Raw genomic sequence first — 25,562 nt, 5'->3', positions numbered from 1 at the left:
TCCTGAAAGCCTATTATTCTTTCCCTGTCAGGCCGTCTGGTCTGTCGGTAGGGTGTCTGAATTCCTTTGCTCAGATGAGCAAGTTTTACTGAATGGTAAACACATGGATTGCCATGTCTGAATGAGAGGCTATGATAAAGTTAAGCCCTTCAAAGGAAGGTCAGAATCAGGTTTATGACTCAAAAGGTAGAAAAGGGTCATGGTTATGTTTTGTTAAGGAGCACCGTTTATTTCTTGAAAGTATTAGGATAGCATAACACTTTATGCATTGTAGTCCAAGGTCTGAAAGAGAGAAAAAAAATGTTTTCTACCCACAGAGGAAGTTCCCTCTCCAACCGATCTGCAGTTCTTTGAGGTGTCTGACTCAAAGATCACAATCACTTGGACCGGTCCATCCACTGAGGTGTCTGGGTACCGTGTGTCTGTGGGTGAGGTGGGTCCAGATGGATTGACCGAGAGAGAACTCCCGCTCCCGGTGACACAGAACGCCTATGCTGAGATCACACACCTCCAGCCTGGAACCCTCTACCGGTTCTTCATCTTTGCTCTCAAATCAGGGGCAGAGAGTGAGCCACTGGTTGGAGAGCAAGCTACAAGTGAGAAAAGATAATTTCTACAAAAAAAAAATTCTAAATCAATATTTATGTTGTCCAGTAAAAATATGTCTATTTACAAAAATATTTAAAAAATAGAATTCTCTTTTCTATTCTATTCTCCACAACGTAATGTCACGTCACATAACGTCACGTCACATAACGTCACGTCACGTCACGTCACGTCACGTCACGTCACGTCACGTCACGCGTAACGTCACGTAGCGTAATGTCACGTAACATCCCGTAATGTAACGTCCCGTAATGTAACGTCCCGTAATGTAACGTCCCGTAATGTAACGTCACGTAAGGTAACGTCACGTAAGGTAACGTCACGTAAGGTAACGTCACGTAGCGTAACGTCACGTAGCGTAACGTCACGTAACATCCCGTAATGTAACGTCCTGTAATGTAACGCCACGTAATGTAACGTCCCGTAATGTAACGTCCCGTAATGTAGCGTCCCGTAATGTAACGTCCCGTAAGGTAACATCGCGTAACGTAACGTCGCATAGCGTAATGTAATGTCGCGTAATGTAACGCAATGTCCCGTAATATAACGTCCCGTAATGTAACGTCCCCTAATGTAACGTTGTGTAACGTAATGTCACGTAATGTAACGTCGCTTAACATATTACCTATAACCTATAACAATTTGGTAATTGTACAATACAAAAAATCTTGGCTTAGTGTTCCTATTATTTTTTGGATAACACTTATATTTTGATGGTCCGCTTTAGACATTCTGTTGACTATAAGTAACATTGCACCTACATGTCATCTAACTCTCATTAGAGTATTAGTAGACCGTCTGCTTAATATCTGCTAACACTTTATTTTGATGGTTCCCCAAAAGACATTCTACTGACTATAAGTAACTTTGCAACTACATGTCAACTTATTCTACTAACCCTACCCCTACCCTTAACTGTATACTAATACTCAACTTATACTCTAATGAAAGTTATTTGGCATGTAGGTCCAACGTTACTTATAGTCAACAGAATGTCTAAAGAGGACCATCAAAAAAAAAGTGTAACCATTTTTGGCACTATGATGCTTACTAACCCTGTACATCTTTCTCTTCACAGAACCTGACCAACCCACCAATATTCATTTCACTAACATTACTGAAGACAGTGCTGTAATCATCTGGTCAGCTCCTAGGGCTCAAATCACAGGTTACAGACTTTTCCTGACTGTTGAGGGCTCAAACCCCAAACAGCTGCGTATTCCTGCTCGCTTGTCACAGTACACCATCCTCAACTTGCAGCCTGATACGGAGTACACTGCCACTCTGCATGCAGAAAGAGGCAATGTGCTTAGTGAGGGGTCCCTTGCCACCTTCACCACAAGTGAGTTTTTTGTCTGCCTGTCAAAAAACTACCAAATACATTCACAAATCGCATTATTAACCACAAGTGCTAAAGCAATAGTCCTGTATTTTCTGGCTTTTAGTTCAGCCGATGGGAAATGCTCCATTCTTCAGCACTGATGTCACAGACACCTCCATCGTTGTCTCCTGGACCCCTATGCCGAAAATTGGATACAAGGTACCGTTGGAACATACCAGAGACACTGAAGCACAGCTATAGGCCATTACTTTTTGCTTTAACGGCTGCTGTCAAACACGAAAGCACTCTTGAGAAATAGACTTTTGACATTTCTTCTTTCTCACATTCGGACACATTTTACCTTCTCAATACGCAAAGTTTACACTCTAATTTTACTCTGCAGTTGACTGTGAGGCCCAGCCAAGGCGGAGAAGCCCCTAGGGATGAGATCTCAGAGTCTGGTAGTGTCCTCATCTCAGGTCTAACCCCTGGAGTTGAGTACACCTACAGCGTCCAGCCGGTCATCAACGGTCATGAGCATGGCAGCCCCATCACTCGACGGGTGGTCACTCGTAAGTGCATTTTTCTGTTCCTATTATATTGAGCCCATTGAAGATGTGGGAGTGTGAGAGAAGTTTCTCACACTGTTTGGTGGAGCTGTGCAGCTGTCTAATAACTATCTGTCTATAGCTCTTTCTCCACCCACGGATCTGAACCTGGAGTCCAACCCCAACACTGGAGAGCTGACTGTTCACTGGAACGATGCTAAAATCCCTGGTTAGTATCAAGATCTTCCAAAGAATAGAACAAATACTTATGTATTAAATACTTATGTACTTATAATGTTTATTCAAATTTAAACACGCATGTACACTTACGTTCAAAAGTGTTTTTTTTTTTGTTTTTTTTAAAGAAATTAATACTTTCATTCAGCAAGGACACATTAAATTTATCAAAAGTGATAGTAAAGACATTTATAATGTTACAAATCAGCAATAATAGCAATAATAATAATAATAATAATAATAATAAATGTTTCTTGAGCAGCAAATCAGCATATTAGAATGATTTCCGAAGGATCATGTGACACTGAAGACTTGATAAAAAAAATAAAAAAAATATATATATATATATATATATATATATATATATATATATATATATATATATATATATATATATATATAATTTATTTTTTATTTTTTTTTTTTTTAAATGGTAAAATTATTTCAGAGTATTACTGTTTTTACTCTATTTTGATCAAATAAATGTAGCCTTGGTGATAATAAGAGACTTCTTTCAAAAGCATTAAAAATTCTTACGGACCGCTTTTGATCAATAGTGTATGTATGGCTAATGTATGGAAGTTTGTTTCCTCCATGAAATAAAAAATAAAAAAGGTAATTTTTATCTCACAATTCTGACTTTTTTTTTCTCGCAATTGCGAGTTTATATCTCATAATTCTGATTTTTTTTTCTCAGAATTGCGAGATATAAACTGACAATTGCGAGTTATAAAGTCAGAATTGCGAGTTATAAATTCAGAATTGCGTGATATAAAATCACAATTGCATGTTATAATGTCCAATTGTGTCCAAATGATTGACATTTTTTGCAATAATTTCACGCTGCGTCTGAAATCGTGTACTGTTTGAGCAGGTATTACATTTGAATTTGAACTTACTTCGTGATCGTTTAAAAGGTATGCTCTATATAGTATAAATATGGGTAGTATGAATGAAATTCGGATGTACAGCATCTACCATGTTGTTACTGTCATGTGACCAACCAGCATCAGTTGCGTCGCTTCACTTCCATTCATAAATCCTCTCCCGTGGCCTCATGGGATAGTAAAATGTCCATCGAATGCGCACTTCAGGGCCCTTTTTTGCCTACTGTTTTTTGAATACTATGTATTTGGACATACTACTCGGCTCACGTACTGATTTTCGCATATTATATAGTAGGGAAGTATTCGATTTCAACAGTGTTCCAGTAATTACAAACAGCTTGAAAAGTCATGGAAATAAAAAAAAAAATGCTGGAACACTGTGTAATGAAAGCATGTCTAGCACTCTCTCAAATGAGCTCATGTGTTCACTATGTAAATGTACTGCTTGGTCTTCACTTGGCAACACTTGTTCTGTTCCCGCAGACATCACTGGATACAGAGTGACCTGCACTCCCACCAATGGGCAGCAAGGGAACTCTGTGGAGGAGTTTGTGAAGGCAGGACAGAACTCGTGCACATTAGAGAACTTGAGTCCTGGAGTGGAGTACAATGTCAGCGTGTTTACTGTTAAGGATGACATGGAGAGCATTCCTGTCTCCACCACTGTGACTCCGGGTAGGTATAAGAGCTTTTTGAGAGACAAATCACCCCTTGCCTCAATAATTTGGCATCAACAACTTTGCTTAAAGCATGTGTGTTGTAATCAGTGCAGTACTTTCTTTTAATGCCTATTGAGACATTAAATACAGAGAACGTGCAGATTATTAAATACACATTGCTTTCCTGATAATTACCAAAAAATGTGAATCAACAATAAAATCAGCATATGTTTCTGTTGTCAGCATTAATCCTAATCAGTCGATTTTGGCAAACAGAACATAAGAGCTCAATTTCATCTCACATTTTTTTTGGTCTATATTTTAATTAAAATATGGTATTAGAACTTTGATATTATACTCTCATATCACAAATTCCTAACGCTCAGCTCCATGGTTCAGTATTCACAGTATGAACCATGATGGATCTGTTTTCTGGGCAGATGACTTACCTCTGCCTCTCTGTGTTGTGTCTCTGTCTGTGTTGGGCCTCTGGCACCTTCTCTCCTCTCCAGATGTGCCCAAAATAACTGACCTTAACTTCATCAATGCCACTGACTCCACTATCGGCCTCAGCTGGAGTCCTCTTAACTCCACCGCCGTTACCGGCTACCGCATCACAGTGTTGGCTGCTGGGGACAGTGTCCCAATCTTTGTTGAATTTGTGGAGCCCACGACAGGCTTTTATACCGTGCACGGTCTGGAGCCCGGTATTGATTATGACATCACCGTCACCACAGTCACGGAAAACGGAGAGAGCGAACCCATTACCATCACCCAGCAAACTGGTAAGAGTGTGTGTGTGTGTGTGTGTCTAACTATACTTGTAGGGACAAAATTGCTGAACAAAATTATGAAAAATAAGGCTTATTTGGAGTCTTTTGGAGAGGAAAAAACAATGTCTTTCTTTATTATATAATTATTATCATTCAAAAGTTTGGTATCAGTAAGAATTTTTTTATGTTTTTGAAAGAAGTCTGCATTTATTTAGTAAAAAATGCAGTAAAAACAGTAATATTGTGACATATTTTACAATTTATATTTATACAATTTAACTCTTTTCTATTTGAATATATTTTAAAATGTAATTTATTCCTGTAATGGCAAAGCTGAATTTTCAGCATCATTACTCCAGTCTTCAGTGTCACATGATCCTTCAGAAATCATTCTAATATGCTGATTTGGTGCTCAAGAAACATTGCTTATAATTATCAATGTTGAAAACAGTTGTGCTGCTTAATATTTTTGTGGTAACCCTGTTTTTATTATTATAGGATTCTTTGTTGAACTGAAAGTTCAGCATTTATTTGAATATAAATTGTAACAATATAAATGTCTTTACTCTTACTTTTGATCAATTTATTAAAAATGAGTTAGAGTTGGATGTTATTGGGAAGTTTTTTTGTTGATGATGATGGTTTTTTTGTTTTTTGACTGCAAAAAAAGTATTTAGCTCACCTTTTAAGTAATAGTCAGCACTTAAATAATGTACTTTAAAGTATTCTTTTGGAAAAATAAATATTCCATGGATTAGAAGTGAAGAAAAACCTGTGAATTTAATGACATGTTGGCCTAGATGAATGTGCAGTAAATCTGTGTCTTCATACTTGTTGAACTTGTTTCTGCTCTTTGTTGCTACAATATTTCTTCATGTACATATGGCAGCCATATCCCTGTTTGAAAGCAGATTGAGGAAAGACTAGCAGCTGTGTCTCATTTCAGCACTTTAATCCTTCTTTCCTTCTTACTCTTTTTTTTTTTTTTTTTTCCCCTCCCTCTACCACACTTTCTACTGTATGTCTCTTTTTCTTCCCCTCTCTCATTTTGCTGGAGAAAACTGATGAGTAGACCCACATGGCATCAGTATGTGTGACTTCTGCTTTTCACATAAACAGATTCTTGGTCTGACCTCTAAAGGTGGTGTTCATTTTCTCATTCTGTCCTCTACTGGTTGCTTTTAAACAAACTGTAAAACTAGAGGTTCAGTTTGCTCCCATCTAACTATCTCTATATACCCCAGTGGCATCAGGAAACATCTCTTTAATTCCTGGAGAAAGCTATCAGTTAGCATTTGCAAAAACATGTACTATTCATACTATTAAATCAGTTAATTGTCAAGACAACATTTCTAAAGTAAAATAAGTTTAGGTTGAAGTACTAAAATGACTAAAACTGACATAAAAATACATTAAAGTTAAATAAAAAAGGCAAATGAACATAAGAAAATGACTAAATCTTAAAATGAAAGCTGAAAATATAAAAATAGAAGTTAATTCAAAATATTAATAGTATATGAATAATACTAAAATAGGAGCCCTCCAAAGATGGGACCCTGGTAAAACATCTACAAGAATATTGTGAAATATATTCAATGTATGTTGCTTCCAGAACAGCTGCTTTTAAATGGAAATGAACAATCTTGCACGTCTCTTTTAGCTGTCCCTGCCCCTTCTGGCCTGTCATTCGGAGAAGTGACTGCGGACAGTATGCTGGTGACATGGAACGCCCCTCAGGTGCCCAAATCCTCTGATATCGACCGCTACATCATCCGCTATCACCCAGTCGATGACGACGATGACACCATTGAGCGCACTGTGGAAGGAAGCGAAAATTTTGTCGTTCTTCGCCGTACGTGACTTACAGTAGAATTGATCCATATTTGTTTGACACTCCTGTCTTTAATGAGTTGTTAGTAATGAGTCTCTCTGTGTGATTTTTAGATCTTGTGCCCAACACCGAGTACCTGGTGAGTGTGATTTGTGTCTATGAGGAGAGAGAGAGCTCACCTGCGATTGGCACTCAGAGGACAAGTGAGTTTGTTGGCTGAATCTGTAGAATAATGATGATTTTTGCATAGATGCAGCCAATATTTTATAATCTGTGAGATATGGTTTAGCGTAGACCAAACTAATTTCTGTTAAAATAGTTACTCTTTTATTTCTGTGCTGAAAATGGAATGAAATATCCTTTAGATTTTTAGAAAACATGTATAAAAACTGCAAAAAAAAAAAAAAAAAAAAAAAACCTACTCATTTTGCCAGCTAAAAAAAGTAACTAACAAGTGGACATCTCAATACAAAAATTGTATTACTTATTTTATTTTACTTTTTATTACTATTTATTAAATTATATAACATTATTACTATTTTTAAATATTTTAAGGAGTGTTTTTTACTGTGGTATAAAAATAAATATTATATATATCTTTATATCATCTATAAATATCAGTTCTTCTATCTAGTGTCTTACAAATATGTTAAATGAAAAAAGTTGTTAAATTACGAGAAAAAAATTCGAGATAAAAGTTGAGAATAAAGTCATTAAATTACGAGAAAAAAGTTGTTAAATTACGAGAAAAAAGTCGTTAGATTATGAGAACAAATTTGTTAAATTATGAGAAAAAAAGTCGTTAAATTTCGAGAAAAAGAGTCGAGATAAAATGTTGAGAATAAAGTCATTAAATTACAAGAAAAAAGTTGTTAAATTACGAGAAAAAAGTCGAGATAAAAGTTGAGAATAAAGTCATTAAATTACGAGAAAAAAGTTGTTAAATTACGAGAAAAAAATTTGAGATAAAAGTTGAGAATAAAGTCATTAAATTACGAGAAAAAAGTTGTTAAATTATGAGAAAAAAGTCGTTAGATTATGAGAACAAATTTGTTAAATTATGAGAAAAAAAGTTGTTAAATTTCGAGAAAAAGAGTCGAGATAAAATGTTGAGAATAAAGTCATTAAATTACAAGAAAAAAGTTGTTAAATTACGAGAAAGTCGAGATAAAAGTTGAGAATAAAGTCATTAAATTACGAGAAAAAAATTCGAGATAAAAGTTGAGAATAAAGTCATTAAATTACGAGAAAAAAGTTGTTAAATTATGAGAAAAAAGTCGTTAGATTATGAGAACAAATTTGTTAAATTATGAGAAAAAAAGTCGTTAAATTTCGAGAAAAAAAGTCGAGATAAAATGTTGAGAATAAAGTCATTAAATTACGAGAAAAAAGTCGTTAAATTATGAGAACAAATTCGTTAAATTATGAGAAAAAAAGTCGTTAAATTTCGAGAAAAAGAGTCAAGATAAAATGTTGAGAAAAAAGTCATTAAATTACGAGAAAAAGAGTCGAGATAAAATGTTGAGAATAAAGTCATTAAATTACAAGAAAAAAGTTGTTAAATTACAAGAAAAAAGTCGAGATAAAAGTTGAGAATAAAGTCATTAAATTACGAGAAAAAAGTTGTTAAATTACAAGAAAAAAATTTGAGATAAAAGTTGAGAATAAAGTCATTAAATTACGAGAAAAAAGTTGTTAAATTACGAGAAAAAAGTTGTTTAATTATGAGAACAAATTCGTTAAATTATGAGAAAAAAAGTCGTTAAATTTCGAGAAAAAGAGTCGAGATAAAATGTTGAGAATAAAGTCATTAAATTACGAGAAAAAAGTCGTTAAATTATGAGAACAAATTCGTTAAATTATGAGAAAAAAGTCGTTAAATTTCGAGAAAAAGAGTCAAGATAAAATGTTGAGAATAAAGTCATTAAATTACGAGAAAAAGAGTCGAGATAAAATGTTGAGAATAAAGTCATTAAATTACAAGAAAAAAGTTGTTAAATTACAAGAAAAAAGTCGAGATAAAAGTTGAGAATAAAGTCATTAAATTACGAGAAAAAAGTTGTTAAATTACAAGAAAAAAGTCGAGATAAAAGTTGAGAATAAAGTCATTAAATTACGAGAAAAAGAGTCGAGATAAAATGTTGAGAATAAAGTCATTAAATTACGAGAAAAAAGTTGTTAAATTACAAGAAAAAAATTTGAGATAAAAGTTGAGAATAAAGTCATTAAATTACGAGAAAAAAGTTGTTAAATTACGAGAAAAAAGTTGTTAAATTATGAGAACAAATTCGTTAAATTATGAGAAAAAAAGTCGTTAAATTTCGAGAAAAAGAGTCGAGATAAAATGTTGAGAATAAAGTCATTAAATTACGGAAAAAAAGTCGTTAAATTACGAGAACAAATTCGTTAAATTATAAGAAAAAAAGTCGAGATAAAATGTTGAGAATAAAGTCATTAACAAATTTTTCGTAATTTAACGACTTTTTTCTCAACATTTTATCGCGACTTTTTTTCTCGAAATTTAACGATTTTTTTTTTGTAATTTAACAAGTTTATTCTCAACTTTAATCTCAAGATGGTTATATTTTTTTATAATTGCTTGGCCCTAATCCTCTTCCGTATATTCCAGATATTTTATTTGGTTACACTTTTAAGGTGGTCGTTACAGTGTAATTATACAAATAGGTACTGAAAAATATTAATTAACTACATACTTTTCTATAGGTTTGGTTTAGGGTTAGTTGCTTGTAATTATGCAACATTTACTGTTATTACTATAGTTAGTACATGCAATATGTAACTACACTTTAAAAGTGTATTTTAATATTTTTAAATATGTAAGTTATTTTTATTTTATGTTCTTATTTTATTTAATGTCTCAAACAGCATTTATGGGTTTTAATATATGAAAATATATAACTATTTCAAGCCTGTTGCATTGGTTGACTAAGTCATGGATTTTACTTCCCAGTCCTCGACGCTCCTGTTGGCCTTCAGTTCTCTGATGTCGGCACCAACTCCTTCACCGTGCGCTGGCAGGCTCCTCAGGCCATTATCTCAGGATACCGTATCCGCTACCAAATGACCAGTGGGGGGCGTGCTAAGGAGGAGAGACTGCCCCCATCAAGAAGCCATTTCACCCTCACAGGCCTGACCCCGGAGACAGAGTACAGCATCAACGTCTATGCCGTCAGCGGATCCCGCGAGAGTCTGCCTCTAACTGGAACTCAGTCTACCAGTATGCTGCTACTTCTCTTCCTGTCTTTTGACTTCTCGTTGCAGATCTTATTAGTACTAATTGTCTCTCATCACTATTTCTCTTAGTCTCTGATGCCCCCACTGACCTGGAAGTTATCTCCTCAACACCAACCAGCATCACAGTTCGTTGGGACGCCCCCTCTGTCACTGTGAGGTACTACAGGATCACACACGGAGAGTCAGGTAAGCGATTGGATCCTGTTGCAATAATGTTCTTGAGCTTACTCCACTTAAGGCACGTTCACACCAACAAAAATTCAGTGTGATGTGAATTTGTCTGTTCAGACCAGTGCTTAAAAAAAAAGCAGACGGACTGAATTTAAATACTAATTGAGAGTAAATGTCACTTTTAGAAAAGCATAAATACCCTGGTTACATTTGGGACACAAAGTGCTACGTAAGTTTACATTTCTGACTCCCACTTTTCATGGAGACATCAAACAGCCATTCAGATTTTTTATATTTACTATGATGTTTATTAAATAACAACAAATACAACAGTACAGAGACAAGAAAGACGGTGTTATACACTACGTATTTGCACTTACCTTACATGTATTCACAATAATCTTTATGTAATTGTGTAAATTAAGTGTTAAATTCTAAATATTTTATATATAAAAATAACAAATGTATTGGTGTTCAATTATTCCATTATTATTATTATTATTATTATTATTATTATTATTAATTAATTAACAGTTTATCAGGTGAAAGAAATTACAGTATGTCCCATTTGTATTATTACACACATTATTACACATTATTATTATCTCTAGCTCGGCATCTGATCACACAAATCTGTCGCATTGACATTATGCGAATAATCATGACGGTCTGAACAGATGCATTAACAGCCATTCATCCAAATTGAAATGTTTATTTCACTAAATAAGAGTTTATGTCTGATATTGGCTAAATCATTCAAATTTTTCCCATCCAGGAGGGTTTGATGCTCCTCAGGAATTTACTGTCCCCGGCTCTCAGTCAACTGCCACTATTGAAGGCCTACATCCAGGCACCGATTACACCATCACCGTTTACGCTGTGACCGGTAGAGGGGACAGCCCTGCGTCCAGCACCCCCATCCATGTTATACATAGAACAGGTAAACTAACGCATCTGAGAATGTCTGTCAGGTCTTTGTTCACTGGTTTGTTAGACTTTAAGAAGGCAAATAGTTATAAATAATGGGCTTCTATTTCTTGAAACAGATATTGAGTCTCCGTCGGAAATGGAGGTGACTGACGTGAAGGACAACACTATTACTGTACGCTGGAGCCCAGCAGTCGGTCCCATCACAGGATATCGTGTCACAGGGACTCCACTAAATGGACAGGGACCTGTTTTCTCTGAAGTGGTGGCTCCAGGTAATGTATATCTCTCTTGATACTAATAGAGTGCCCCAGGGATGACGCGTTTTTGTAGGCCAACCCGGAAGTTAGCGGCGCACGGGTTCCCTCGGTTGAAAGCCTATGCATTTTTCCCATAGACTTTTGGAAAATCGCAGAAAATAAGCTCTGTGTTTAACAAAGGGTTATGACACTTACACGTTTTGTCTATCAAGATAATCTTTACAAGTTAACACAACATTTATAGATTTTGAAGCCTAAATAAAGTCGTCAGATATAAAGTAGGCTATAAACGGACTACAGCACACCATCGTCGCGGATCAACGTCGTCACCACCAAGCTTCCTCAAACTGTATTTAAAAAACAACTTTATTTATAAACATGCTCGCTGATTATGATATGTGCTGTTATGAATACTTTTCCACTTTTTCAAATGTCCCGTTTTTAATGATGACGTCTAAAGTCCCCGCCAAAGGAAGTAGTCCCTTTTAGCAATTTGTTAGCAACCGCCGATTTTAAGACACAGTAAAAGTTTAGAAAATCACAAGTGGGTTATAACTGGTGTGATTTATGTCATAGATCAAAACGTGAAAATATTTAGAGGCTTTGTTAACCACAGACCTTATTTCAGGCGATTTAGCAAAAACCCATTCAAAAAACCCATAGACTTGACGGCGTTGGAACCGGAAGTCCTAAAATGCTAACTCGCTTCCGGATTTTGCTTACAAAAATGCGTCATCCCTGAGGCACTCTACATTGTGCTGTGCCTTCTCTTATGTGCATTTGAAATGAAGGAGGTAATGTTGTAAAAGTGAGTTAAGTATGTGTTTTTTATATGTAATTGCAGACCAGACTGAAATGACATTCTCTGGCCTGATGCCAACAGCAGAGTACACTGTGAGCGTCTACGCTCTGGGCCAGGACGGAGAGAGCCCCCCTCTGGTCGAAAATGTAGTCACAAGTAGGTGTACAAACTGAGAGACGGAGTAGTAGAAGTATAAAAGTGATTGGATCTCTTGTGAAACAGAAGTACACTTTAGCCTACTTTTAAAAAGAGTTCTTTATATACTTGAAAAGAATCTATTTAAGTGCAAACTGAATGGAAGTTATGTTTTTCATATTCAAATTAAAATCTTTTATAGTTTAAATTTATATTAAATGCAGTTTTCTGAACGTAATGTCTCCGATTAATTTATAGTTTCAAATATTTCTTTTTCTAGCGGTGGACAAACCCAAAGACCTGTCCTTCAGTGACGTGGACTCAACCTCCATGCGCATCTCCTGGGAGAGTCCTGATGGCGTGGTCTCCTCTTACAGAGTGTTGTACTACAATCCAGAGGAGGGAGAGAGAGAGCTGGTCCCTGCCCCGTATGGAGATGAGGAGTCTGCAGTGATCCGTGATCTCAGACCGGGCACAGAATACACTGTTAAAGTCATCGCACTGCATGACCGGACCCCCAGCCCTCCTCTGGTGGGCACTCAGACAACAGGTATTGCATTGAACAACTGCACTATTTGATGTCATGTACTCCGACATGTATTTATATTCAGCCTTTCTAACTATATAATAATAATTTACATCAATTAAATCAATATTTGTATTAATATAGAATTTTAATTTAAACAGTATATCAAATATATTTATTTATAAATGAATTCTAATTAGTGCTGCTTATTATTACAATTTAATCAGTTTTCACTATAAATCTATTATGTTTTATGAACATGACTGATACCTAAAATCATTACATTTATTGATGAGAGGTGTGCTCTTATTTTTCCACTGATGCAATGATGCAAAATTTAAAAACTTATTATTTATTATGTTTGTTTTTTTATTTCAAATGTTTGGGGTCAGTAAGATTTTTATTTTTTGGAAAAAATACAAAAGTTTTCTATTGCAAATAAATGCTGTTCGTTTAAACCTTCTGTTCAGCTGTTTTCAACATTGATAATAATAAGAAATGTTTCTTGAGCAGCAAATCAGCATATTAGAATGATTTCTGAAGGATCATGTGACACTGAAGACTGGAGTAATGATGCTGAAAATTAAGTTTTGCATAATATATATAGTATAATATATTAAAATGTAAAACAGTTATTTTAAATTGTAATAATATTTCACAACATTGCTGTGTTTACTGTATTTTGATCAAATAAATGCATGCATAAATTATGCCTTGTTGACTTTCAAAAACAATTTAAAAAAAAACTTTTAAAAATTTAATCTTTTTAACGGTAGTGTAGCACTCACCCAGAACACCCTAGCAACCCCATAGCAACATGCTAAACACCACGCAGAACACTTTTTTTTTTTTTTTTTTTTTTTTTATCACATACTGCAGCAATACCCTGACAACCATCACAACACCACAGTATGGTGGGCAAACACCAGTCACATGTTCTTCAGAAAATGTAAAAATGTTAATTTGTTAATTAAAGGTGCCCTAGAACTTTTTAAAAGGTTAAAATGTAATATAAGTCTAAGGTGTCCCCTGAATGTGTCTGTGAAGTTTCAGCTCAAAATACCCCCTAGATTTTTTTTAATTCATTTTTTTAACTGCCTATTTTGGGGCATAATTAGAAATGAGCCGATTCAGGCTGCTGCCCCTTTAAATCTCGTGCTCCACGCCCCAAGAGCTCGTGCTTGCCTTAAACAACATAAAAGTTCAAACAGCTAATATAACCCTCAAAATGGATCTTTACAAAGTGTTCGTCATGCAGCATGTCTAATCGCATAAGTACAGTGTTTATTTGGATGTTTACATTTGATTCTGAATGAGTTTGAGGCTGTGCTCCGTTGCTAACGGCTAATGCTACACTGTTGGAGAGATTTATAAAGAATGAAGTTGTGTTTATGCATTATACAGACTGCAAGTGTTTAAAAATGAAAATAACGACGGCTCTTGTCTCCGTGAATACAGTAAGAAACAATGGTAACTTTAACCACATTTAACAGTGCATTAGCAACATGCTAACGAAACATTTAGAAAGACAGTTTACAAATATCACTAAAAATATCATGTTATCATGGATCATGTCAGTTATTATCACTCCATAGGGCTGGGCGATATATCGAATGCGATTCTCACGCGCATTTCGTCAGTAAAGCCGGTTCCCTGATTACCGCTAAACTACCGATATATCGCCCAGCCCTATCGCTCCATCTGCCATTTTTCGCTGTTTTCCTTGCTTGCTTACCTAGTCTGATGATTCAGCTGTGCACATCCAGACGTGTAATCCCTTTCATAATGTTGGGAACATGGGCTGGCATATGCAAATATTGGGGGCGTACATATTAAGGATCCCGACTGTTACGTAACAGTCGGTGTTATGTTGAGATTCGCCTGTTCTTCGGAGGTCTTTTAAACAAATGAGATTTATATAAGAAGGAGGACACAATGGAGTTTGAGACTCACTGTATGTCATTTCCATGTACTGAACTCTTGTTATTTAACTATGCCAAGGTAAATTCAATTTTTGAATCTAGGGCACCTTTAATGTTTCTTTAATATTCTCTTCTCTCCCTGTAGCTATTCCTGGGCCCACCAGTCTGCACTTCTCCCAGGTGGGTCCAACATCCTTCATTGTCTCCTGGTCTTCCTCCGACGTCAGGTTGACAGGTTACCGTGTCGCCATCACCCCCAAGAACAAGAACGGCCCCACTAAAGAGGACAACATCGCCCCTGACTCCACCGAGTTCCACGCCACTGGACTCATGGTGAATAACTTTCTCATACTGCAGAAGTTCATTCTCTCAAAACCTCACTGATATTAGTGAGGAGTGTAGAACAAACTACTTCATTCCTTGGAGTCTTTGCATCACACTTTTCACGTTGAAAAGTAGCCCTTATAAACAGCACTGTGGAGTTTCATGAAAAGATCACTATTGCAACAGCTGTTCCTCAGGTTTTGATGCATTTACTCTTGATTTTTGCTGTGGTTGTGGATTACTAGTACTCAAAGAGCAATGTTAATCTCCATCAGGCAAACCTCACATTGTATGTCTACCTTGTCATTTTGGTCAGTGGGTAGATCAAAGATTAAAGCCTCCTTGTTTCAGAAAATTATATGGTATTTTGTGGAGCACATTTTCAAGGCTTTGCTTCATTTTTTCCCCCTTGTATGTGTGTTTATAGCCTGGCACTGTTTATGAAGTGGAGGTTTACGGTGTGAAGAACTCTCTCACCAGCCGTCGTGTCAAGGGAGAAGTCACAACAGCTGACAGTAAGCCACCGTCTCACATTCTCCACCAAATTACTGTATGTGCTGGCCAAAACTCAATCTAGATCTCATTTTCCCAGACATCAGTCCACCTCGACGTGTCCGTATATCCAATGTGAAGGACTCCTCCATCACGCTCACCTGGCGCTCTAAGACCGAGGCTATCTCAGGCTTCCTGGTAGAAGCCACACCCACCATGGGCGGCCATAATCCTATCCAGAGAACCATTGAACCTGATTCACGCACCCACACAATTACTGGTACTGTGAAAGTCCACACGGTTACAGTAACTTCTATTACAGGCTGCATCATATGCTTGGCAAATAATATTTTTTGAGTCGTTCAATCATATGATTCTGTGTCCTATAGGTCTGGAGCCAGGAACCACTTATAAGATCAATATCTATACTCTGAATGGAGGTGCACGTAGTGACCCTTTCACCCTTACAGCTACTACAGGTACTTGTATCTATAATATAATATATAAGCAATATCGCACGAGTAGCTGTGCGATATCGCTCTATATCAGCACGGCTGTGATTCGGCCATAGGTAATGACAGCGTGCTGATATACAGCCATATCGCACGGCTACAAGTGTGATATTGCGTTTATACAACAGTTCGACAGCACAAGTGTGTAAATAAATAAGAAACAACAATGGATTGTCTTTAAAAACCCTCTTTTGTGAGGAATTACTTCCTTCTGTCACGGATTCAAATCTCAAGTTGACAGTTTAACAGTTGAGCCCAAGCAGTTTGATATACCCAAAACGAATTATACCTCAACAACACTATCTACATAAGAGCCAGCGGTTCTTATATGATATGATATGATATGATATATGATATGATATGATATGATATGATATGATATGATATGATATGATATATGATATGATATGATATGATATATGATATGATATGATATGATTGGTTTTGTGGTCCAGTGTCACATATCATAAGTCGCACGGGTATATTTGTAGCAATAGCCAACAATACATTGTATGGGTCAAAATTATCGATTTTTTTCTTTTATGCCAAAAATCATTAGGATATTAAGTAAAGATCATGTTCCATTAAGATATTTTGTGAATTTCCTACCATAAATATATAAAAATTGTATTGTTGTGAGTGGATATGCATTGTTAAGGACTTCATTTGTACAACTTTAAAGGTGATTTTCTCAATATTTTAATTTTTTTTTTTTTTTTTTTTTTTTTTTTTTTGCACCCTCAGATTCCAGATTTTCAAATAGTTGTATCTTAGCCAAATATTGTCCTATCCTAACAAACCATACATCAATGGAAAGCTTATTTATTCATGCTTTCAGATGATGTATAAATCTCAATTTCAAAAAATTGACCCTTATGACTGGTTTTGTGGTCCAGGGTCACATATATTATATTATATTATATTATATTATATTATATTATATTATATTATATTATATTATATTATATTATATTATATTATATTATATTATATTATATTATATTATATTACTTTAATTTTCAGCGAAACCAGTTATCAGCCCACCTACAAACCTCCATTTCACCTCTCTGACTTCTACTTCAATCTCCTTCACCTGGGAGCCTCCACGAAGCACCATCACGGGATACTATGTGACCTATGAGGAGGCTGGAGACATCCCTAAAGAGATGACCCCTCGACCCCAGGCTGGCAGAACCTTCGCTTCCATCTCTGGTACTGCTTTTTCTCATGGCTTTCATAATGTTCTACCTTTTGATACTCTTTATTTAAAATTATATTTTATTTTAGACAGCTTGCCATTGAATCCTCATTTTTTAAAATAAACTTTATTGTGGTCTTTACGTGTAGGGTTGAAACCAGACACTGACTACATTATCAAGATTGTTGCATTAAATAATGTTCAGAGGAGCACTCCACTGATTGGAAAGGCAAGAACTCGTAAGTACACCTTTATTAACCTTTCTTTTACACTACAGTTCAACAGTTTGTGGTCGAGAATATTTTTAATATTTTCTCTTAGGCTGCATTTATTTTCTTGAAAATACAGTATAAACTGTAATATTTTTTAAATTATATATTTTATATATTTATAAATGTAATTCATTCCTGTGATAGCAAAGCTGAATTTTCAGCCACCATTACAGAAATCTTTCTAAGATGCCTATTTGCTGCTCAATAATATATATATATATTTATTTTTATTTATTTTTTTATTTTTTTTATTAAACAATTTTATAAGTAAATCTTTTCTTATTATTATCTATGTTGTGCTGCTTAATATTTTTGTGGAAGCTGCCATAAAAGTTACATAGTGTACCTTTAATTCAAAAGAAAGAAATGCTAGGCTAAGCAAAGCACAATAAATTAAATGCGCTTTACATTGCCCTCTGCTGCCTAAAAATATTCTATTGCATTACTCATTTGCTTGCCCCAACACAATTTTCCTGCTAGAACCGGAAAGTCAGGAGCTGACCCCCCAGCTCCCCGACCCCAGCCGGCCCCGCCATGACATCCTAGATGTCCCAGAGGAAAATGACCACTTCAACAACCATGTGCAAATGCTGGGACCAAACAGACACAACACACTGGGGCAGCAGGGCCAACACATCTACACTGAATATCAGAGCTACAACCTGGGTAACAACGGCCAGCAGCCTCATCCCCCAAACCACCGCGAGCCCCTGGTCTACATCCCTCTGCCAGGAGCGGATGGCCAAAGAGTGCCAGTGGTGAAGGTGAACGAGGGCCCTGAACCAGGCTTCCCCTTTGGTGGCCTTTACAATGAGACAAACCTGCCCCAGGAATCTCAGACCCAAACCACAATCATATGGCAGCCTGTGCCGCATACCTCAGAGTATGTGGTGTCATGCAGTCCCATTACAGAGATCAATGAGAAGAGCTTCCAGGTGAGAAAACAAACTGACAATATCTGATATTGGTACTGTAAATGAATACTATTGTTATCAATAAACTGATATATAAAATGATTGATTGATGTTTACATTTCTTTCATAGTATTGATGATATTATCAGTGATTATTAATTTGAATACTCTCTCCCCTTCAGATGCGTCTGCCTGGTACGTCTACTAGTGCTACACTGATCGGTCTCACCTCTGGCGCCTCCTATAATGTTCTTGTGGAGTCTGTCAACGGAGACCAAAAACAGAAAGTCCTGGAAGATGTTGTGACTGCTGGAAACAGTGGTAAATCATCCATAAACTAAACAAATTTCACATAACCACATTTCAGAAGTTTACATGCGTGATCTTGACCCCTCGTATGCTTTAGTTCCAGGTGCTGGAGTGATTCCCACAAGCAGGGATGTGTGCTACGACACATTCACCGCCACCTATCATGAAGTGGGCGCGGAGTGGGAGCGCATGTCTGAGACGGGCTTTAAACTCTGGTGCACGTGCCTTGGTCTCGGCAGCGGTCATTTCAAATGTGATTCATCCAGTGAGTGAATGAGCAGTGCTGCTACATGCTAAACACCACACCTCACTCTAGCATGGGCAACCGTTTACCATTTTAAAATATGTTACGCCCCTCTTATGCTTTTTTGGATATTACCTTTTATGCAGAGTGTAATATAGCTGTTTGTGAATGTAAAAGGTCTGCAAAGTTTCAAAGATTGAAGTGCAGGATAAATGTTATTGTTATTGTCTCCCAAAAGAAATAGCTGAATCTGAACTGCCTGAAACGAGTAGTCAGTAATTCCAGTTGCACTTCCTGCACAAATCAATGTAGGTTTGTAACAGATTTGCATAAAACCAGCCTATGGTCTTAATTGGCTCCTCGAAAACAATGTCTACTTTGACCCGCCCTCAAACACTGTAGTTGTAGCTGAGGCCTGGAAGAGTTTGATTCGTGTTGTCATGTCGAGAAGGCACTGTTTTCTGTGCTGCGAAAGCAAATCCACTTTGCATGCACTTGATTCAGGCTCAAATTGATCTGGTAAAACCAGCGCCATCATTACTGTTCATATCACTTTGTATACAAATGCTGAGAAAGACTTCTGAAATTTAGATATGGTAATGGGTGTTTCTTTCCGACAAGTGCTGTAAGCAGTAGGCCACTCGGTTATATGTCACAATAGGGAAGAAAATAATTTCTTATATTAGAATATAAGAAAATAACTGAGTACACTTACACTTTATTTGTGAAAATAAAACACAAATTTCAAGGTCCAAACTCCATACTTTTGCCCATGCTAGCTTTTCCTGACATGTTTGTTGAGGTTATCAAACATGACAGCCAGAAATGAGGTGGCTCATGTCTCAGATTTGTATTGTCAGCCTTTAACCAGATGATATTAAACTCTGAGACCAGCTTATTATGTGCAATAACCACTGTATGAATGTGTGTAAAGGATGAATTCACTGGAAACTTGAATGTCTTTCTCCACACACTTCTGAGAGTTTATATGCCAACCAACACACATCTCTTAATCTACAGAGTGGTGCCATGACAATGGCCACAACTACCGAATTGGCGAGAAGTGGGATCGCCATGCTGAGAACGGTCACATGATGAGCTGCACCTGTCTGGGCAATGGGAAAGGAGAGTTTAAATGTGAACCCCGTAAGTATTTTCAACTTTCTCCTGGTTTCACAGACAAGGCTTAAGCCTAGTCCCAGACTAAAATGCAAGTGTGAGTTGTTTTAACTGAAAGCAACTTGCTCTGTCTTATCTTAAAGGGTTAGATCACCCATTATTCACCCTCATTTCGTTCTAAACCCCTAAGACATGTGTTCATCTTCGGAACACAAATTAAGATATTTTTGATGAAATCCGACATCTGTCTTTCTCCATAGACAGCAATTTAATCACCACTTTCAAGGTCAAGAAAGATACTAAAGACATCGTTAAAATAGTCGACGTGACTGCAGTGGTTCAACCTTAATTGTATGAAGTGACAAGAACAATCTTAATTTGTGTTCTGAAGAAGGTTTTACGGGTTTGGAATGACATGCAGGTATGTAATTAATTACAGAATTTTCATTTTTGGGTGAACTAACCTTTTAAAATATGTCACTGCCATTGATTAGTCTCAAAATGAACACCAGTTTTGTTTTTTTCTAAGGTTATTTTATAAAAGCTACTTAAACGGTCTAATCCTGGCTCTAAGCCCTGTCTATGAAACCAAGCCTTTGAATATTTAATAGTAGTTGTAAATCGGTTGGTTTGCTGATTGACAATAATTGTCTGCTGTAGATGAATCCACCTGTTATGATGAGGGGAAGTTGTACCAGGTGGGCAACCAGTGGCAGAAGGAGTATCTTGGAGCCATTTGCACCTGTACCTGCTATGGAGGACAACAGGTAACACTAGGTCCCATGTCTTCTTTATATTTCTGTCTGTGTTTACATATGAAAGAGTTTCCACGCTATATATATATATTGCCATGTTTAAAACCACGCTGTCTGTCCAGGGCTGGCGCTGTGAGAACTGTCGTCGTCCTGGTGCTGAAGTCGACGTGGACCTCATTCAGCCTCCGGTGCGCACTGATGCTTTCGACCGCTACAGAGAGAACGCCCTACGCAAACTGGTGAGTCTTTTGTAGATGGAATAGGCAAACTGTCGGGGGGAAAAAAGAATAGAAGAATTAGATTAATCTTTGATGAAAGTCAGATTTGAGTGTAATTATAGCTGATAATGTAGCTGAATAAGCAGAATTTTCAGCATCATAACTCCATTCTTCAGTGTCACATGATCCTTCACGAATCATTCTAAAATGCTAATTTGGTACTCTAGAAACATTTATTATTATTATATCAATGTTGAAAACAATTAATATTTTTGTGGAAACCAAGATACATTTTTTTTCAAGATTCTTTGATGAATAAACAGTTCAAAAGAACAGCATTTATTTGTAATAGAAATCTTTTGTAACATTGTAAACGTCTTTACTGTGACTTTTGATCACATCCTTGCTGAATAAAAGTTTAAAAAACGTTTTACTGACCCCGAACTGTATATATGGTATATTATTATATAGTAGATATTGTAAAGTCAGTGTAAAAATATTCATAACAATTATTCCTTATTAAAAAAGTGGGGTTAAAAAGGAAGAGCGATTTGTGATGACAGCCGAAAAGGAATGTTGTTTACATTTTTTTTTTTTTTTTTTTTTTTTTTTTTCCTTTGAGTGAACAGTTCTTAAAAGAATCATTTTTCTCTGTGTGTGAAGATCTTTTAAAAAATCTAAAGAACCTTTTTCCATTATAAAGAAAGTTTTGTGGAATGAAAAGATTCCTTGGATGTTTAAGATTCTTCATGGAACCACAGCTGCCAATAAAGAACCTTTATTTTTAAGAGTGCAAGGAACATGCATTTAAGAAAGTAGAAAGGGTGACTTTTGGAGATTTTGCCATATGTTATTTTGGATTTTGCCATAAAACAAATGCATTTTTTTTTACTTTTGCCCTACAGAACATCCATTGTCCCATCGAGTGCCTGAGACCAGACCTGTTAGCAGATGCCCAGAGCCCTCAAGAATAAATGTGCGTATCAGTTGTGCCCAATACTGGAGAGGACACGACCCCCAGAGACTGTATCTAGCACCCTCGGTGCCTCTCTGTCCTTATCTTCACTCACACTGCAAACTCTGTCCTGCTGCTTCCACCCGTGACATCACGCCCAGAGACATCACTCTTCTGATTGGTTGAGTCTGCAGCCAGTCTCCCTCTGCGTAGTGGATGGAAGGACGCCATCGACTACACAGAGATTCCACTGGTTTGAAATTTGGCTGTTGACATCATTTCCATATATGCTGGAAACTCAAATCAGTGGAACATCAGCAGAGAATCAACACATCTTGCCTTTGTGTTTTTCAGTATTATTGCCTATTGTCTGATTGTTTTTTTTTTTTAATGATTTTGTGACTTTTTTTGTGTATTTTTGTCAGTGATCAACTTTTATTGGTGTTCTTTTCTAAAACAAGCACTGTCTTACAATGAAAACCTTTGTGCCTTGTAGGCATCCTTTTTTATGATGTAATATTCACCCCTCCCTAATCTGATTGGTTGGTTGAAATCTGTGGCCTTTGTATCCGTCAGGAGACAAAGGAAAGCACTGTTAATGAAGAAGTGAACTTTTTTTTCTTTTATTTATCCCTTTTATGTATGCGTTTTGATGGAATGCAGATTATGGGTGTATACTGTTTTTTATGTTTGTGTTTTAGGTGCCAAAGTCTTAACTACTGTGGACAAAAATACTTTTTAATAAATTTTTTTTTACAATGCTTGTGATTCAAAGCCTATTTGTAAGAAGCCTACAGGGCACTAAAGAAACATTTAGCTGGTGTCTTTTTTTGTGGTTTCTTGTGGCTTTTTTGGGCCACTATGGCCTGGTTTCAAGACAGGGCTTAGATTAAGCCAGGATTAGACCTTAGTTCAGTTAGGACATTTGAACTAGCACCTTTTATAAATGGGCCTCAGGAAAAAAAAAAAAAAAACATTACTGGTATGCATCTAGTATGGAAGAGGATTAGGGCCAAGCAATAATAAAAAAATAAAACCATCTCGAGATTAAAGATGATAAATTTCGAGAAAAAGGTCAAGATAAAATGTTGAGAATAAACTCGTTAAATTACGAGAAAAAAGTCGAGATAAAATGTTGAGAATAAAGTCATTAAATTACGAGAAAAAACTCGTTAAATTTCAAGAAAAAAGTCGAAATAAAATGTTGAGAATAAACTCCTTAAATTATGAGAAAAAGTAGAGATAAAATGTTGAGAATAAACTCGTTAAATTACGAGAAAAAGTCGAGATAAAATGTTGAGAATAAACTCGTTAAATTTCGAGAAAAAAGTCGAGATAAAATGTTGAGAATAAAGTCATTAAATTACGAGAAAAAACTCGTTAAATTTCAAGAAAAAAGTCGAAATAAAATGTTGAGAATAAACTCCTTAAATTATGAGAAAAAGTAGAGATAAAATGTTGAGAATAAACTCGTTAAATTACGAGAAAAAGTCGAGATAAAATGTTGAGAATAAACTCGTTAAATTACGAGAAAAAAACGTTAAATTTCGAGAAAAAAGTCGAGATAAAATGTTGAGAATAAAGTCATTAAATTACGAGAAAAAACTCGTTAAATTTCAAGAAAAAAGTCGAAATAAAATGTTGAGAATAAACTTAAATTACGAGAAAAAGTAGAGATAAAATGTTGAGAATAAACTCATTAAATTATGAGAAAAAAGTCATTAAATTATGAGAACAAATTCGTTAAATTATGAGAAAAAAGTCGTTAAATTATGAGAACAAATTCGTTAAATTATGAGAAAAAAGTCGTTAAATTATGAGAACAAATTCATTAAATTATGAGAAAAAAGACGTTAAATTATGAGAACAAATTCGTAATTTAACGAATTTGTTCTCGTAATTTAACAACTATTTTCTCGTAATTTAATGACTTTATTCTCAACATTTTATCCAGACTTTTTTTCTCGAAATTTAACGACTTTTTTTCTCATAATTTAACGAATTTGTTCTCATAATCTAACAACTTTTTTTTCTCATAATTTAATGACTTTATTCTCAACATTTTATCTCGACTTTTTTTCTCGAAATTTAACGACATTTTTCTCGTAATTTAATGAGTTTATTCTCAACATTTTATTTAGACTTTTTTCTCGAAATTTAACGTGTTTTTTCTCGAAATTTAACAACTTTAATCTTGAGATGGTTTTGTTTTTTTATTATTGCTTGGCCCTAATCCTCTTCCGTAATCTTGAGACAAAACAATGGCACTGACATATTTTAAGATATTACTTTCCATTAAAACAGCTCAAGAATGCATTTTTGTCTGGGACTAGGCTTAAACTTTGTCTGTGAAACCGGGGGTAAATTTCAGTAAAATATTCTACACCAGCTTAATATGCATACACAGCAAGTTCTTCAACATTACTTAGTTTGAGCACCAGATCAGCCAGCAATGTTGACTCAACTAATGGCATGAGTCTGGGGGCGGGGCCAATGGCTGTTTATCGACCAATGGCAGATTGTTCAGGAAACTTGTTTCAAAAGTCATTATATTTTTAATTCCATATGGTGATGATAGCAGTGCAGAAATTACACATTTCATATAGAAGTTATGTGTGGAGGGGAAAAAAAAAAATTAATTATATAAATTATTCCCACAATTTATTAATTTGTTTCCTTGTTTTAGTTAAATCATGGCAACTTTTTATCTAAATTAAAACAGGGGAGTGATTTTATTGATTACAGAATTTAATATTTGATTATTTTTACAAATCCATATATATATATATATATATATATAACATGGGCCTATCATATGTATTACATGCAACCTGTTCTATTTCACTTAAATGTTTGTATCACAAAAATCAAATCGAAAAACTTAATTATTGGAAAAGGAATTATTTTACTAGCTGTAAAGTATTTTTGAATGGAAGTATGTTTGAATGGATGTCTTCAGATATTTTTCCTTCAGTGGTTTCTATGGCACAAACAGATGGAGGTTGGCTTGAATAGAGCTGAAGCCATGCATGGAAATGTATGAAGCAGGAATTGCTCCAAATATTCTTTGATATTGAAATCCCTCACTTTGTTTGTTTCTTCTTGAAGATAATACTAATTTGTGTTCCCATGTTAAAGAAGATTGTTGGCTACCACTGATTTATCCATGAATTTCTGTTGCTTTCTTTCCAAACAGATCCATTTTGGCAAGACTGGGATTGAGACATTTGATAGGAAACCCTTTTTTTAATTTACATTTGAGCTTCAGGACAGAGAGGAGTTTGCCTTTGAGCTTCCAGAAGAGCAGATCCAGCCTGCATGTAAAAAAGCTTTATCATATCATCAAATATCAATGTGACAAAACATTTCACAGTTACACAGATTCAGCAGC

General features: G+C 35.6%; 1 protein-coding gene across 1 annotated transcript in view; it reads left to right on the top strand.

Moving 5' to 3' along the window:
• The window catches only part of fn1a (fibronectin 1a), a 36,409-nt gene extending 13,477 nt beyond the window's left edge, over positions 1-22,932 (top strand). The window contains exons 19-46 of the mRNA XM_048193371.1: positions 318-596; positions 1,685-1,948; positions 2,052-2,146; positions 2,331-2,499; positions 2,618-2,704; positions 4,083-4,274; positions 4,771-5,043; positions 6,692-6,883; positions 6,976-7,065; positions 9,834-10,100; positions 10,187-10,303; positions 11,064-11,228; positions 11,335-11,490; positions 12,320-12,433; positions 12,693-12,962; positions 15,006-15,193; positions 15,612-15,699; positions 15,777-15,956; positions 16,066-16,155; positions 17,212-17,400; positions 17,536-17,625; positions 18,139-18,593; positions 18,754-18,892; positions 18,978-19,145; positions 20,145-20,270; positions 20,904-21,010; positions 21,121-21,237; positions 22,122-22,932. Coding sequence (XP_048049328.1) covers positions 318-596; positions 1,685-1,948; positions 2,052-2,146; positions 2,331-2,499; positions 2,618-2,704; positions 4,083-4,274; positions 4,771-5,043; positions 6,692-6,883; positions 6,976-7,065; positions 9,834-10,100; positions 10,187-10,303; positions 11,064-11,228; positions 11,335-11,490; positions 12,320-12,433; positions 12,693-12,962; positions 15,006-15,193; positions 15,612-15,699; positions 15,777-15,956; positions 16,066-16,155; positions 17,212-17,400; positions 17,536-17,625; positions 18,139-18,593; positions 18,754-18,892; positions 18,978-19,145; positions 20,145-20,270; positions 20,904-21,010; positions 21,121-21,237; positions 22,122-22,190 — 4,736 coding nt within the window. The 3' untranslated portion in view covers positions 22,191-22,932. The remainder of the gene's footprint in view (positions 1-317; positions 597-1,684; positions 1,949-2,051; positions 2,147-2,330; positions 2,500-2,617; positions 2,705-4,082; positions 4,275-4,770; positions 5,044-6,691; positions 6,884-6,975; positions 7,066-9,833; positions 10,101-10,186; positions 10,304-11,063; positions 11,229-11,334; positions 11,491-12,319; positions 12,434-12,692; positions 12,963-15,005; positions 15,194-15,611; positions 15,700-15,776; positions 15,957-16,065; positions 16,156-17,211; positions 17,401-17,535; positions 17,626-18,138; positions 18,594-18,753; positions 18,893-18,977; positions 19,146-20,144; positions 20,271-20,903; positions 21,011-21,120; positions 21,238-22,121) is intronic.
• The last annotated feature ends 2,630 nt before the right edge of the window (positions 22,933-25,562 follow it).

Source organism: Megalobrama amblycephala, linkage group LG6 (assembly GCF_018812025.1).
Source record: "Megalobrama amblycephala isolate DHTTF-2021 linkage group LG6, ASM1881202v1, whole genome shotgun sequence".
NCBI lineage: Eukaryota > Metazoa > Chordata > Actinopteri > Cypriniformes > Xenocyprididae > Megalobrama > Megalobrama amblycephala.
The sequence above is the reverse complement of the archived record's forward strand: the minus strand, read 5'-3'. Positions and strand labels throughout refer to the sequence as shown.